Consider the following 14,566-nt stretch of genomic DNA (forward strand, 5'->3'; position numbering starts at 1 on the left):
GTTTTACATTAACCTGCAAGGTCACTAATGTAAATATCTCTGTACATGAACATATATTGAGACTTTTTTTATTTAAATGGATCAGCACATTTTTCACTCTCTTCTAGTACATTTTTTAGTGTTCATCAAATTTGGTCTCCCTGTTTTTATGTAAAGATGAGGTAGTGGAGAAATAACTGCTACCTCTTCTTAAATGGGTCTTCACAGTTTATTGAAGGAGGCAATAAATATTAGACAGGTGACTCATCTCGAAGTTAATTCAGTCGCTCTATTGATCCGTCTGTACACTCGGAAAATCACTCACTTTGAAGGAGTAAGCAAGAGCACCTCATTGGTTTTCACAATGTTCTTCAGAAGCCAGGGAGGAAAGCCGATGTGGAGCACACTAAACAGAGGAGGATCTTGTGGGAGGAGGTCGGATAGGTGGGGTCACGTAGGTGGGGTCGGATAGGTGGGGTCAGGAAACATGGTACACGGACGATCATGTGTTTTGCTTATCGTCACCATCCACAATGTGTATTTACACCTTTTATCAATTTTTTATTTTTAACACATCTGGAATGTGGGCATGTATCTGACTATCCTTAGCAGTGGCTATCAAAATGCCAGTATAAAACTGAGAAATTATGTAGTCTTATTTAATTTTCATGTTCGTAAAAACAGCAGATGAGTACATCAAAATGTTTAACAAGTCCTGCAATGCCATGTGAGAAAATGGCAAAACGTTTTGGCTGTACTGTGTTGGTCCAGATGTTCAAGGTACTAGTTCAATTTTAGCTCTTTAGGTTGAGGTTAAAAATGTTTGTTTTACTGCATGTTTTACATATGGGCAGTTTTGGTTTGTTTATGAAGTAGCATTAACTGGCTAAGCTTCCCTGGCTAGCTTAATTACTTAACATTAGGTGGTTTGTTTTCAAAGGTCATGTATCTTTTTACCTGGATTTTATGATTCATGAATAAATGTAATTATTGAAAAGGACATTGTTCTTGACATTCTGCTTTTTTTTAAGTGTACCACAGAAAGATGACACTTGGTAATGGTCTGTTTACTGTAATAACCAGTTGCTTAAATTTTCACCTTCATGCAATGATTTGCCTTTGTGATTTATTTAGTAGTTCTGAGTTAGTCCATTGCAGCCTTCTTCAGCTTGGAAAAGGAAATTGAAGTCGTTTAGATTTTTGCCATTACTAATCCTTTGCTTTAGTCGCGTGAGTGTAACACCGCCCGAGTGTTGAGTCATGAGCTGTTCCTGGGGCTGCTTGGAGAACTGAAGAACATTATCGATGTACAGTGCGCTGGATGCTGTTTCAGAGATTGATCCCCAGTTTTGGCAAATACATCACCTTTAAGTTATGTCCTGTGGCCTCCGGGGGCCTCTGACCAGAACCGTGTGGGACTGGGTGGCGTCTCCTGCTATTGTCCCTTGCTGTCTCTCCTCTCGTCCAGCTAATCATCTTGATTATGTGGAAGGGTGTTTGATACATTCAGTGACAACAGCATGCAGATATTTCTGGCACAAGGACCAGCGGGCTTTGATATATGCTGCGAGTCTTAATTCAGACTTTATGTTGAATGTTTTTGTTTGTTTCCTCCAAATGAAAAGTGTGGTGAGAAGAAAAAAACTGAATTCACAAAAATAACTGAATACTGAAACTGGTGAACGTGGACAAAGTAGGTTTTGGGTTTATTAATTTACGCTTTTAAAATATATCCCTCATATTTACGGCCATATTTATGATTCACTTCAGACACTTGCACTTCTGTTTATAGGAACACTAATTATGTGTCTACGAGATCGTCATTCCTTACGAGCAAAATCTGCATTTGTTTCATTCTTCGTTGCATTCAGGATGGGGGGATGGTGGGGGTTATGAACTACACTTCCAGCCAGCAAAGCCAGCAGCACCTTATCACGCAGCACCTCCCAAATGGCTTGTGATATTGCCAGCACACAAAGCGTGGGTCGGATCCATTCCATCTGCTGCGTTTTAGGGGGAGGGAAGGCGGGATTGGCGGAGCTTGTTAAGGGAAATCTCTGTTTTGTTCTTTGGCGGAAGCTTCTCTGTCCCACCTCCCTCCTACTCAGGTAGGGCCCAAGGACGGTCCGCGGCGCCGGCTGCAGGTGTCACTGTGACGGGGAAAACGTCGTCCATACGTTAGAGGCCACAGCATGGTTGCAGACTTTGTGAGAGAACTTTCGCATCTAGAGAGGAGAGAGGGGGGAAAAACACAGAGAGAGAGAGAGAGAGAGAGAGAGACAGAGAGAGAGAGAGAGAGAGAGAGAGAGACTTATCACAAAATGCACATGATCATTTGCCGGTTATCTTCACTTGCACCTGTGTCCTGGTGTCCTTATTATGTGAACTGGTTATTGTCTGCACAATATAACCTGTCCTCGTGCACTTACTGTAGAAATTGTTTCTTGTCCTTATTTACTGCAAAGGGAAGCCATTTTGCCACTCTCAAGCGCTTAACAATTTGTACTATTGCACACTTGCAAATTAGTATCTGTAACCATCTGACTGGCTCTGTCACTTGGTAAGAGTGACAGCTTTGCTCTTTCCATGTTACCGGTAGTGAAGTGTCTGTCCTTTTAGGTGATAGAGAAGTGTTGTGGTAGGCACAATCAGAATCTTACCATCTTCATTTGCTTTACACAATGTGTAAAAATGTGTAAAATGCATAAAGAAGTGTTTACTTCTAGTGTTGGTAGTAAAAAGGAAATGTGGAGTAATGGGAAGTGCAAGTGTAAAAAAAAATTAAGAGTACTAACCTTGAAATATGAAATAAAGGATGTTTTAAATTCAGTTTTTATTTTTTGGCGTCTGCCATCTTGAATTCTTTGATCTATGAGAAAAAGATGAGGAGCAAAATAATTTGTTGCCCTTGAAATCCAGTGAAGATTAATGAAATGTCAGAAATAAGTGATCTGCCATGAGGTGTCATTTTTGCATAGTTTATCCACTTTTGATGGAACAAATAATAATTTGGGCATTCTATGAAATGGCTATGAAATTCTATGAAAAGTGTATACTGATTTAAATATAGCGCAAAAAACTGGGATAATCAAATCTTTGTAATTGCACATGTAAGGCTCTTGTAGATTTTTTTTCCTTGCTGTCTTGGTCATAGTTTAACGTTGTATGCCTTAATTTGCACACACTTCTTTCCATTTGTTCTTTTGTTTTTAAAAAACACATTTCATTAACTAACAAGATCATATCAAACCTCAAAACCTACAGTCATCAGACCTGAAGCTGTTGACAGAGTAGTTAATTCAGCTGTGTACAGAACATGACCGTGATGTTCATTTTAGACTTGAGATGCATGCATTACTCATGACGATCGGATGTAAAAATCTTAATCTCTCTGTTCTAGCCTACACTAACCACACTGATATGATGTTCTTACCTAAAATAACGTTTGGCTCAACCATTTCCTCGACTGGTGCAAAAAATACTCGCCGGTCACTTTACTGGAAACATCTTGCAGGTGTGTAGTTTCATAGCTCATCTTGTCCCTTGTTAGTGTTAGCCATCTGCAGCCCTTCCTCACTGCTGAGTTTCTTTCTCATCTGACTGCTGTTGCCTGTATGTTTTTGGTAGTGGACCTTTTTCAACCAAAGCACTGACACTGACCCACGAACAGAAGAAGAAAAGAACTAACATGGCGACCGTCCTGCTGCGCCTGGTAAACATCTTACCAGCTCACCCACGGTCACGCCACTGCACTAGCAGTAATGGTGCCGTGTTCACAATGGTTGTGGCGAGTGTGTATGCTCTTCATGATCAGAGTGCAGGGAGCGTCACGCCGGTGTTTGGTGCAGTCAGCAGCTGTTTCCTGCTCGGTTGGGTTCTGCTCTGTAGGTGGCTGCAGCCTCCAATCAGTGGAAGCTGGTTTAGTGCTGCCTGTTCAGAAACCAGACGAAGTAGTGCACTTGAAAATGGAGTGGACTGCGCAGAGCAGAACAAATTTGTGCTTGGATGTAAAAAAAAAAAATAGCAAAATGAAAATAGACCAATTTGGTGAAACTGAACATTTGTAAGCTGTGGACACAGTCAAACATCAGTCACACTGAAAGTCTAAAACATTGGAACGATCAAATTACACCAAATCACCCCCTTCCCTTTAGAGCCAGATCCAGAGTAGCAGCGTGGAGTGGCCTTAGGTCAACAACCACAGGATGTTCCGTTAGCGTGGTGCTTTCATGCATTACAGATCGGCCAGGGCATGTTAGCTGGAGTTATTCACACAGCCTCCTACTGCTTTGGATGGACATCTGCGCCAGCCATTATGCAAGGTAAGTGGTAGCATTGTGTGGCGTTTGCACGCACAGTTGACACCATCCTCTGAAATGCTTACCCATGTGAGCTTTTACCCAGCTATCTTACTGTCTCTGACAAACCTCGTGGAAGAGGGTGAAAACGGTAAGAGTGAAACGAGTAGATCAGATCTGAGGCCATCATTCCCAGAGTCACGCTGATAAAGACTGCTGCATAACGTCAAGACTCCATCCTATCCCTGTGTATTTTATCCCTAATTTGACTTAAATGATTTTGAAACACACACACACACACACACACACACACACACACACACACACACTTACTTACACAAATCCCCAATATCTTAGCTCTCATGTTTTTTGCTGTCAGTATTGGCTCACTCTCTGAGACCTTTTTCTGTTCTGAGCTGTGCCGTTGGCCCGAGTCTCGCTGTCTTCAGCACCGTAGGCCCGCCTGGCACAGTTTCATCTGGCTCTGTCAGTCCAGTCCGCTCGGCTTTGTCACCGCAGAGATTTATTGTGTATTCTACAGAAACAGCTTATAACTTAGAACCTTAGGAATGTGCTGTCGTTTTCTCAATGCTATTTTTTTCCTGAGAAATACAGTTAGAGCCCCATCGCAATAAGAGGCTCTATTATGCTCTATTGCTTCTCAATACTGAGGTCATTTCGTTTGTGCTCAGCGTTCAGTGCCAATGCCAACTAATTAACTTAAACTGATTCAGACGTTTAGCTTCTAATCTTTACATCCCGTTAGGCTGCATCTTAGGGGGCACCAAGATACATATGCACACACACGCGCAAACACTTGCATACAGATGTTTAGGAGAGAAAAACACTGAGGCTCGAACAGCATGTTGAAAAGCGCTTTGTGCCTCAAGTCAGTTCTGTATTGGAAGCCTGTACTTAGCGAACATGCAATATGAGTAGCAGGAACAAGATGTTTAAAGATGGAGAAGACGTATTATAGCAGTCACACTTGTGTGAGGGTGTGTGTGAGGCACTGTGTGGGGAGTGCAGTGTGCAGGCGTAAATGATGGGTGTTGGTTGTAGAGCCACAGCTCTAATTGGTTGTGGGGAGGGGGGCTCGATTCACACTGGTCATGTTTAGCTAGATGTTCTCTGTTTTATTCTTAGCAAACTGTGATTCATCTATGTGATCATTTATGGACTTTTCCTTCATGCAGGCTAATTTACCCAGATTACACCTTTTACCTTTATCCAGTCCATGGATGGATGGTGGTTTTGAAGAAGAACGAGGTTACATAGAGAAGGATTTGATGAATACTTAACAGGCTAAACTCACTCTTTATGGATTGCGTCCTCTCTGGACGTGCTGGCTTCTCCCGCAGATGCATTAGAGCGCTCGCGCAGACATTTCTGCTGTGTCACGCTCTTGCCAAAACACCTTCATTCAAGTTTCATGATTTAATTTACAGCTATCGCCTGGTCCCTTGTCTGCAACATGACCAGCCAGAAAAACGCTCTGTAGATTTCAGGTTTTCAGTTGGTCTGACCATCAGACCATCACGGCCTTTCCCTTATACATCAACGTCGAAGGCGAAACTAGAAGCATGGCGCGTGATTTATCTTCTGCGCTGTTTACAGTCGAATCCGCCTGGAAGTTATTTGTAGGGGTCACTGTCTGCTCTAAACCTGCGTGCCTGCATCAGCCTTTGAGATCATCAGAACGGGTATAAATACTCCTGATCGATGAATCCCTAAATTTGGCCTGTAAATCTGACGCGTTTGCCAGTAATTGGAAGGCTACAGATGGCGTAAGATGCATTGCTTCTCGAGGATGGCGTGGAGGAGCAGAAAACGCATGGTGCTGGGGAAGGTTGTTTATCTGAGCTCTGCCTGCTGGCCGCTTGGATGCACAGTTGCAGCACCTGTACGATGTGTTTACGGGCTGCTTCATCTGCTGGGCAGATCCTCGCCTGCCCTTGGAGCTGCTTTTGCTTCTTTCTTTCTTTTTTGCAGACCCAGATGGCAACATTGCATCAGGTTTTACTTGTTGCATGTATGACAACTAAACTGGGGAGCCAGCAGGCAGATTTTGGGTGTCACTGCGTTCTGTTTAAACGGTGATAACTGTATTTGACTTGGATTGGACTGCAGGCCTTGGTGTGGATGGCACATTATTTCTTGTGGTTGTGTAGCTTGACCCTCTACCGAAGTAGATTTCGGTTTAAGGAGTTAATTAAGTTGACATAATTTTCTTTCTTTGCTTTCTTGAGCAATTTTTCCATCTCATTACACACTAAGAGCCAATAAACACAAGCAAATCAATTACACATCCACCCATTTGATTCATGGTCACAGACTGTTAGGCAAACCTTGTTGGGTTTCTCCAGTGGGGCATCTTAACAGTGGGAAGCTTTCTGAAATATTCGAGGATTGAAATGGAACTTCTTTGAGAAGTGGACTTTGCTTCAGATGATTTCCATTTCATCATCAGCTTATGACGTTTTTATCCGTTAAAATTTGTCATTTGTCAATAAGAATGCCGGGGAAAGTCCTTTTGGTTAAACTGCATTTATGTCAGTGTAGTGGAAGCCAATGGTTTGGTAAGAGATCTAACAGATGTGGTGCCTTCTGGTGCAAACTGTCTGAATGCTGTGACTAAAAGCTAAATGCGATAATCTCTCGACTGTGAGCACTTGCCTTTGATGGCGTTTCTCTGTGCATGTGTAAAAGTCTTTCGCTTGGAGTGATATGGGTGACTTTCCCATCATGCAGTCATATCCGTCTGGATTGCAGGGAACACCCATATGTGAGGATCATTCAGATCGCTGCCTGGGAAACTGTATTTTTATTAGGGCATAACCCCTGTGTAGGGAGGGAGGGGTGTGTGTGTGTGTGTGTGTGTGTGTGTGTGTGTGTGTGTGTGTGTGTGTGTGTGTGTGTGTGTGTGTGTGTGTGTGTGTGTGTGTGTGTGTGTGTACATGTATTTAGACACATACATGATGCATGTATGAAATAGAGAAGTTCAAACTTGTAAATGTTTTGGACAGAGCTCCTTCACCAGCTGTACTAGCTTCTGAATTTACAGGAACCACTTCATATATGAAAAAGCAGATCATAAAATTTCTAAATCATAAAATTCAGTTCAAGGAGTGTGAAAGTTCCAAGGGTGTAGATCAATTATTTCCGCATTTCATTGCTGCCATAGCAACAGCTGGTAATGTAAACAGATCTGTCTTTAATTGCATAATTGCAGTGTCCATTAGCATAAGGAAAATGACAAACCCCTTAATTCTGATGGCCAGAAGGTGTTCAGCCATTTTTAACTTGCAAGTAATACAGTGGACGAGTCCTGCAGTAAAGCACAAGGAGGAATGGGTGATGACAGCTGGTCCTTCTTTAGCAGTTATTGTACTGGCTGTGTTAATAACCGAGCGTTGACTTGCACGTCTCTGATGTTTTTGTGTGTTGGAGATTAGTGGAGGATCTTTACAAAGGGCTTCAGTCTCCCCATCATCCTGGAGGATTCTGAAGTGTTTCAGTTAAATTGTGAAAAAATGGAGATTAGAGAAGGAAGAACTGATCAGTTGCAATATCAAAACGTCATTGTATTGCAAGTGTCAATGCAAGTCCGTTCAATTGTTCAAAAGATGTTTCTCAACTAATCCAACCAAGAGGTTCGTACAGGTTGTAGCACCTGGACTGACTCCTCTTATTTGTGAGTGGTCCTGCAGTCTGAGATGAAGCACTTCAGTTTCTCCTATAAAACACTTTGCAGATGAGCATCTGCCTTATTATACCTCTATGCAAACATCATATGCCGTCATTACATTTGTTTTTTTGTTAGCAGTGGTATAATGACCAGGTCTAGTTATTTCTCAGTCTCTTTATTAAGATGCTAACAGAAAATACAGGAAACGTGTAAAAAAAAGAAATGTGTGGCGTGACCTCCCTTGGCACTAATTCCTCCGTAGTTTTAGTCTTTAGTCTTGTCCCGCTATTGCTCGACTGTAAGGGAGGTGACCCTAAACATTTGCTCACTGCAGCCTACAGAAGATGTTTTTAATACTGCACACAAATTTCCTGTTCTTTTCTGTTTGTATTCCAACAAAAAGAATGAGAAATAATTAAATATGATAATTCCCATTGCTAAAACAACAAATCTAACAATGACTGTGCCGTGTGTGTGTGTGTGTGTGTGTGTGTGTGTGTGTGTGTGTGTGTGTGTGTGTGTGTGTGTGTGTGTGTGTTCTGTAGTGCAGCAGAGCGCATATATGATAAGGTTAATCTGTAATTGAGGTTGATATCATGGCATGTGATGCAGTGACCAAATCTGGTTTGTGTGTGTGTGTGTGTGTGTGTGTGTGTATATCTGTGCATGTATGTGCCCATTCCTTTCCTCCTGGGCTCTCAAAGCTGCCTCTTCCCAGACACACACACACACACACAGATGGCAATCCAATGTGCAGACGTTACGCAAATGAATCAGAGTGGCTCATGTCCGGCCAGCAGGGCTGTCTTTCTACAGCTAATAAGCCTCCCATGGTTAATTGGTAGAGGAACAGACCTTCCCAGTCCTGGGACACATGCACCTTCTCTTGATAGTTGGTCAAATGGAGAATTCCACCCCAAACGCTGGGGTTGAATTAACAGCCTATTTAAAGTTGCTCCTCTGCCCTCCTGCTGTGGCCCGTGTTGCTGACTGCCGTGACAGTATTGACCCACAGTGATGAATAATGCACCGGCAGGCGCACACACACACACACACACACACACACACACATTTTCAGCACACTGGACCCCAACATGCATGGTGGCCATGATCACCACTGCGGAAACTGTAGCTAGGTGCTTGGGAAGTCAACAGCACGTACAGATGCAAATGTTGCAAACCTCAGTGTTTTTAAAATGATGCTCTAGGCACGCATGGTCCACGACAACAAAACACATTTGAGCCAACGGCAGGGAAGATGTAACACAACACTGTGTTTGAATGGAACTGTTAAACACATAGCATGGTGAGATTGTGATGGCGGTAGTGATTTTGATGGTTATAATGGTGATGGATAGTGATGAGGTTGGTGCATTTTAATCTAAAACACAGAAGAGGAGGATTTAGTGTGCAGTTCGTTTGCGGGGCGAGGGCAGCTTGGGCACTAGGGTAAACGCCCCAGATTAAAACTGCCCCTCTGTATGCAGCTTTCAATCTGTATGCCGTCTCGTGTTCCTGAGTCAGAGATCTGTGTGATTAAAATTTTTCCTTTCCACTGACACGGTGTTATTGCTGCCCTTGGAGATGTGTTGCTGGTGAACTGACATTCACTATCAACGCTGGTTCGTTCTGTGGCAACGCTGTACTGTATTTTCAGTATGAAGTCTTTAACAGACAGATCCCTACTTAAGCCCAGCTATGTATGCTGTGGCCATATTTCTCACTTTATTACACCTCTGTGCTTTTACGTCACTTTGAGGCACTTGTTAGCAAGGATAACCTCTCCATTATACCCCTGCCCTCTGTCTCACCCAGTCACTCAGACACCGATATTCTACATTACGGTGTTTTACAAACAATGCCGACAGGTATACACACACACACACACACACACACACACACACACACACACACACACACACACACACGTCTTCAGTTTGTGTCACTGGCAATGACAAGGAAGACATTTACCTCAGGAGTCGAAGCAGAAGGATTTATTAGGAGACGGTGAAGAGGGGATCAGTTAAAAAAATAAACTAAAACATTGAAAAACATGAGGGAAGAGGATTGTGTGAAAAAGAAAGGTGGAATGTAAAAAGGAGGAATGTATTTCTGTGCAGAAACTACCTCACAGAGTCCTCTCAGCCTAGCTGCGGTCTTATCGGCAAAGGCGAGATTTTCTCTCCCTGGCCCTTCAGTCCCTGTATCCGTCCAGATATCGGCGGGAGCAGCTACTTGGTTGAGCACTGGTAACAGGTTTAAGAGCTCAGCCTATCCTGAAGTGGGGCCACCCCAGAGTTCTTCACTGTTTGCCAGGTCCAGGTAATTCCTGCCAAATAGTGCTCACTTTTGTACGATGTAAATGTTCCTTTTTAGCCATTTCCTCAACCTCTCTCACTTCACAAAATGCCCAAGAGGTGTGCACACAAGTATAAAATCAGATTTGGAAGAGGAGAAAAAAAATGAATTTCAGATTTAAACTTCTTGTTTAATAATAAAAAAATCATCTGCATAACTATCACTTCCCACGTGATCTAATAATTGTGCTATCTTAGTGGAATTACGGCTTACACAGTTCAAGGCAGTGGCTTATAAGCTCTAAACAAGGCATCTACTGTACAGCTATCATTCCTTCAAGACTCAAGCAGTGTGATGAGGGCGTGTCTGCCCCCAGCATTCGGCATTTGCATCCCAAGCTTCATGCATTACTTCCTCTGTACCACGCGAAGCTCATTCAAGCCTTAAGCCCCGTCTGGTCTAGGCAGCACTTGGGCTCAGCTGCATTCTTACCTCTATTTGGCCATTTCTTGTTCTGCCTTCTACTCTCTGCTTCCTTGAATCCCTTCTGCTGTTTCCTTCTCTGCTCCCTGTCGTGACAAGTGATGTCGGTAAAGAGCCCCCTGCACGCACGCACACACACACACACACACACACACACACACACACACACACACACACACACACACACACACACACACACACACACACACAGGCACGCGCGCACCCCTGTTCTGTCCTGAGAGGCAGTGCAATTAGCAGACCATCCCGCCGACGGGCCCCGCTGCTTTACTGGAGTGAGGGGTCGGGGGGGTGAGGACTAGCGCATGTGTCATGGCACGATGGAGGTGGAGTCTGAGAAAAACGAGGCGGAGTCTCCTCGGGGAGCATGCGGCCTGGCGTGGTCAGACATGGCCGCCTCCCTCAGCCTCCCGTTCTGCGCCTCCTTGATGGGTTCCAGAAAGACCACATGCTTGCTGTTACTGACCTTGCGGCCGGGCCCCTCCGTGGTGGCGGGCGGCGTGGGCACCAGGATGGAAGGCTGCCCACTGCACTCGTAGGCGGGGCTGGGCGTGGCGGGCGGTGGGGGCGGTGGTTTGCGGCACCAGCAGCGGCAGGGCGTCAGGTAAAGGTACACCAGCACCAGCACCAGGCTGACCACGCAGCCCAGGAGAGTGGTGAATCCCGTGTTGAAGGGCTCCACCTCGTGGTGGCGGTCTACCACCGTCACGTTCACCTCGTGAGTCTGGTTGCGAGACTGCCTGTGGTCTTGGACCATGCACCAGTACACGCCGGAGTCTTCCACTCGAGCCGCGGCGATCTCCAGACTCCCGTTTCCGTACATACGCATTGCATTGCTGTTGCCCGGTGGGACGATATATTCCTGGTGAGGGGACACCCACTGGTAGGTGAGTTGGTGTCCCTTCAGTGAGCTCGGACATTCCAGTAGCACAGAGTCTCCGGTGTACACTTGCAAACTGCTCACCGTCTCCCCAATCAGGCTTAGTGCCTTTACGGTGCAGTTCTCGAAGAAGCGGGAGTGCTGTAGGAACTGCACCGCGGCGCGAGGTTCCCCGTAGAGCAGGCAGGTGTGATCCGCCCGGTAGTCACACACCGAGACAAAGCCTTTCTGCTCCCACGTTCGGAACAAGCCGTACATCGCACACTCGCAGATCAGGCTGTTGTTGTGCAGGAACAGGCCGCCCTGCACGGAGGGGGGCAGAGCCGAAATGTCCTCCAGGGGCAGCTTCAGGATGCGGTTGGAGCTCAGGTCCAGCGTGACCAGAAAAGGGTGGTTGTGCTCCTGGATGGAGAAGAAGGGGAAGTCGGTCAGGCGGTTGTGACTGAGGTAGGCCTTGCGCAGGCCACGCAGGCCGATCAGCGCGTTGCTCTCCACTCTGGCGATGTGGTTGTTGAAGAGGAGAAGCTCCTCCATGCCCACAAGCTCTTGGAAGTAGTGGTTGTCCACCTTGTACAGGTGGTTGGAGGAAAGGTCCAGGTGCCGCAAGCCGCTCATGTTGCGGAAGGCCCCCGGGGCGAGGGAGCTCAGCCGGTTATGGGCCACACGCAGCGTGACCAGGTTGGGCAGGCCCGCGAAGCTGTCCTCCTCCAGCCGGACCAGGCGGTTGTGGTTGAAGTCCAAGGTGGCGGTGGTGACGGGCAGCCACGTGGGCGCCTGCTCCAGCCCCAGGTCGCTGCAGCTGAGGATGTCGGACACTCGCAGGCAGCCGGCGGGCAGGCCGGCCCCGGCCAGGTGCAGCAGCAGAGAGCTCACCATCAGAGGGGCGGCCACGCCCCGAGCGCCAGGCATGGTGCCGTCGGTACGCTGCCCGAGCCTCGCGGGGCAGCCAGAGTGCCGCGGGGCCGGAGGTGCCGGTGCCGCTTCCAAACGGCCGCCTCCTCCACGGGCCGAGAAGTTTGCCGTAGCAAGCGCTCGGGTCTGGTACCGCGTCTGCAGTGTTTGTTTACCAGAGACGGGCAGAGATATGAAAGGATGCGGACTGAAAATCCCGGGTCAGCAGTGCTGTATATTACAACCAAAGGAAAATGCGGAGCTGTGGAGCGGTTGTGTTTCATCACTTAGAAGTGGCTTTGCTCTTTGTTTGCTATTTATTTCAAATTAAAGACTTAATTAAATGAAAGAAAATTAACTTAGGAAGTATTTCTCACCTAGATTATGTCTGAGGTTACTCCAAACATCCCAGTGGATCCTCCACAGATACTTTTGCCTGTTTCAGCAGGACATTGTAGGTTGTAAGTGCTAGTCCAATTCAGATAGTGGCACAGAAAGTTCCCAGAGGGCAGAGTGCTTTCATTAGTCACCCGAGGGAAAGCCGTCGCCCCTGTCCTGTACCTGAAGTGTCCATCACCATCCTGCCTTCTCCTCTCTTAAAAGTCCACGTTGTCCCGTAGCCGTGACGTTTGCCGCTTTAAATCAAGACTTGGTTGGCTGCTGCATCGGTGAAGATCATCAGTGAAGTCAGCATTCTGTCCGCTTCAGTTAGCATAAAGACATGCGCTCAGATGAGCAGTCAAGACAGGCATCGTACTCGTGGCAGTTCAAAGAAACCCCTGACCAGAGGAGCGATCCGTGTGCCTTACCCAACGGAAAAGTGAATCAGTTTCTCCCATACGGGGCCGTTTCGTTTTCGGAGGCGAGCAACGTGCATCCCTTTATTTCAGAAATCAAATCAATCATTGTTGTCTTCGCTTCCAGTGGTGGTGGTGGTGGAAGGTTTCACCGTTTGTCTGCTTGTGCCTGCGTTTTCTCGTAATCCACGTGGCATCAGGAGAAGCTGTTGAGCCCTCGGACTCATTTCAGCATGTGGAGCTTCTCCTAACTTCAGTAAATTTGTTTGTTGCGTCTCTGTTGTTGAGCACGAGGCATTTTCTCCCTCTGCTGTTTTCTTCCTGCTTCTCGATCTCTCCCACCCGCTCTCTGCCTTTCTCATTCACTGCCTGTGTGTACACCATGCGCTTGCTCTCTCTCTCCCTCCCTCCCTCTCCCCTCTCTCTCTCTCTCTCTCTCTCTCTCCCTCCCTCCCTCTCTCTTCTCCCTCCCTCTACACTATCTCTACCTCTCTCTGTCCCTCTCTCTCTCTACCTCTCTCTGTCCCTCTCTCTCCTCTCTCTCTGCCTCTCTCTGTCCCTTTCTCCTCTCTCCCTCTTCTCTATCTTTCTCTCCCTCCCTCCTCTCTCCCTCTCTCTCTCTCTGTCCCTCTCTCCTCTTTCCCTCTCTGCCTCTCCTCTATCTCTCTCTGCCTCTCCTCTCTCTCTCTGCCTGTCTCTGTCTCTCCCTCTCCTCTATCTCTCTCTCCCTCCCTCTCTTTCTCTCTCTCAGCCTCTCTTTCATTGCCCTTACAGTTTCAGAGTTAGAGAGGAGGGACAAATGAAGGTTTTTTTTCCCCCCAGCTCTGATTGGCTGATTCTGGGGATTCTAATAGGGAAGTACTTACCTAAGCCTGTATTTTTCCTTCCTTATATTCTGTCTGTTTCTTATTCTTTTTCGTGTTTATTTCTGGCAGGCTTCTTCTGCCTGGGTATGATGTCTCATTGGCTTTGTTAGTGGTGGGAGTCAACCTTAATTACCCAGACATAAATGCCAAGGAAGATAAATCAGTTTTTCTTCCAAAAATGTACAAACTGTAATAGTAAAAGTTTCAACTGTGAGGCAGTCGTTTCATGCTGTGTTTAAGGTTAGCATTAGATATATTTTAGATATATTTAAATTGTTTATTAGATAATTTTGTGGTAAATAGAATTTTGTATATGGATGTTTTGAAATATTTTTATTAAAAATGTTGAAAATTATAATTGATAAATG

General features: G+C 45.9%; 2 protein-coding genes across 2 annotated transcripts in view; one reads left to right on the forward strand and one right to left on the reverse strand.

Annotated features, from left to right (window-relative positions):
* The window catches only part of rnf123 (ring finger protein 123), a 77,803-nt gene that overhangs the window by 20,411 nt on the left and 42,826 nt on the right, over positions 1-14,566 (forward strand). The gene's annotated exons all lie outside the window — the stretch shown is intronic.
* On the reverse strand, positions 9,844-13,729 carry amigo3 (adhesion molecule with Ig-like domain 3). The gene is made up of 2 exons (XM_077007966.1): positions 10,756-13,729; positions 9,844-10,294 (listed from the first exon to the last, which is right to left on the reverse strand). Exon 1 carries the CDS (start codon positions 12,551-12,553, stop codon positions 11,075-11,077), a length of 1,479 nt encoding a protein of 492 aa, XP_076864081.1. The 5' UTR covers positions 12,554-13,729; the 3' UTR covers positions 9,844-10,294; positions 10,756-11,074.

The sequence above is a fragment of the Brachyhypopomus gauderio genome, chromosome 1 (genome assembly GCF_052324685.1).
Source record: "Brachyhypopomus gauderio isolate BG-103 chromosome 1, BGAUD_0.2, whole genome shotgun sequence".
Taxonomy (NCBI): Eukaryota; Metazoa; Chordata; class Actinopteri; order Gymnotiformes; family Hypopomidae; genus Brachyhypopomus; species Brachyhypopomus gauderio.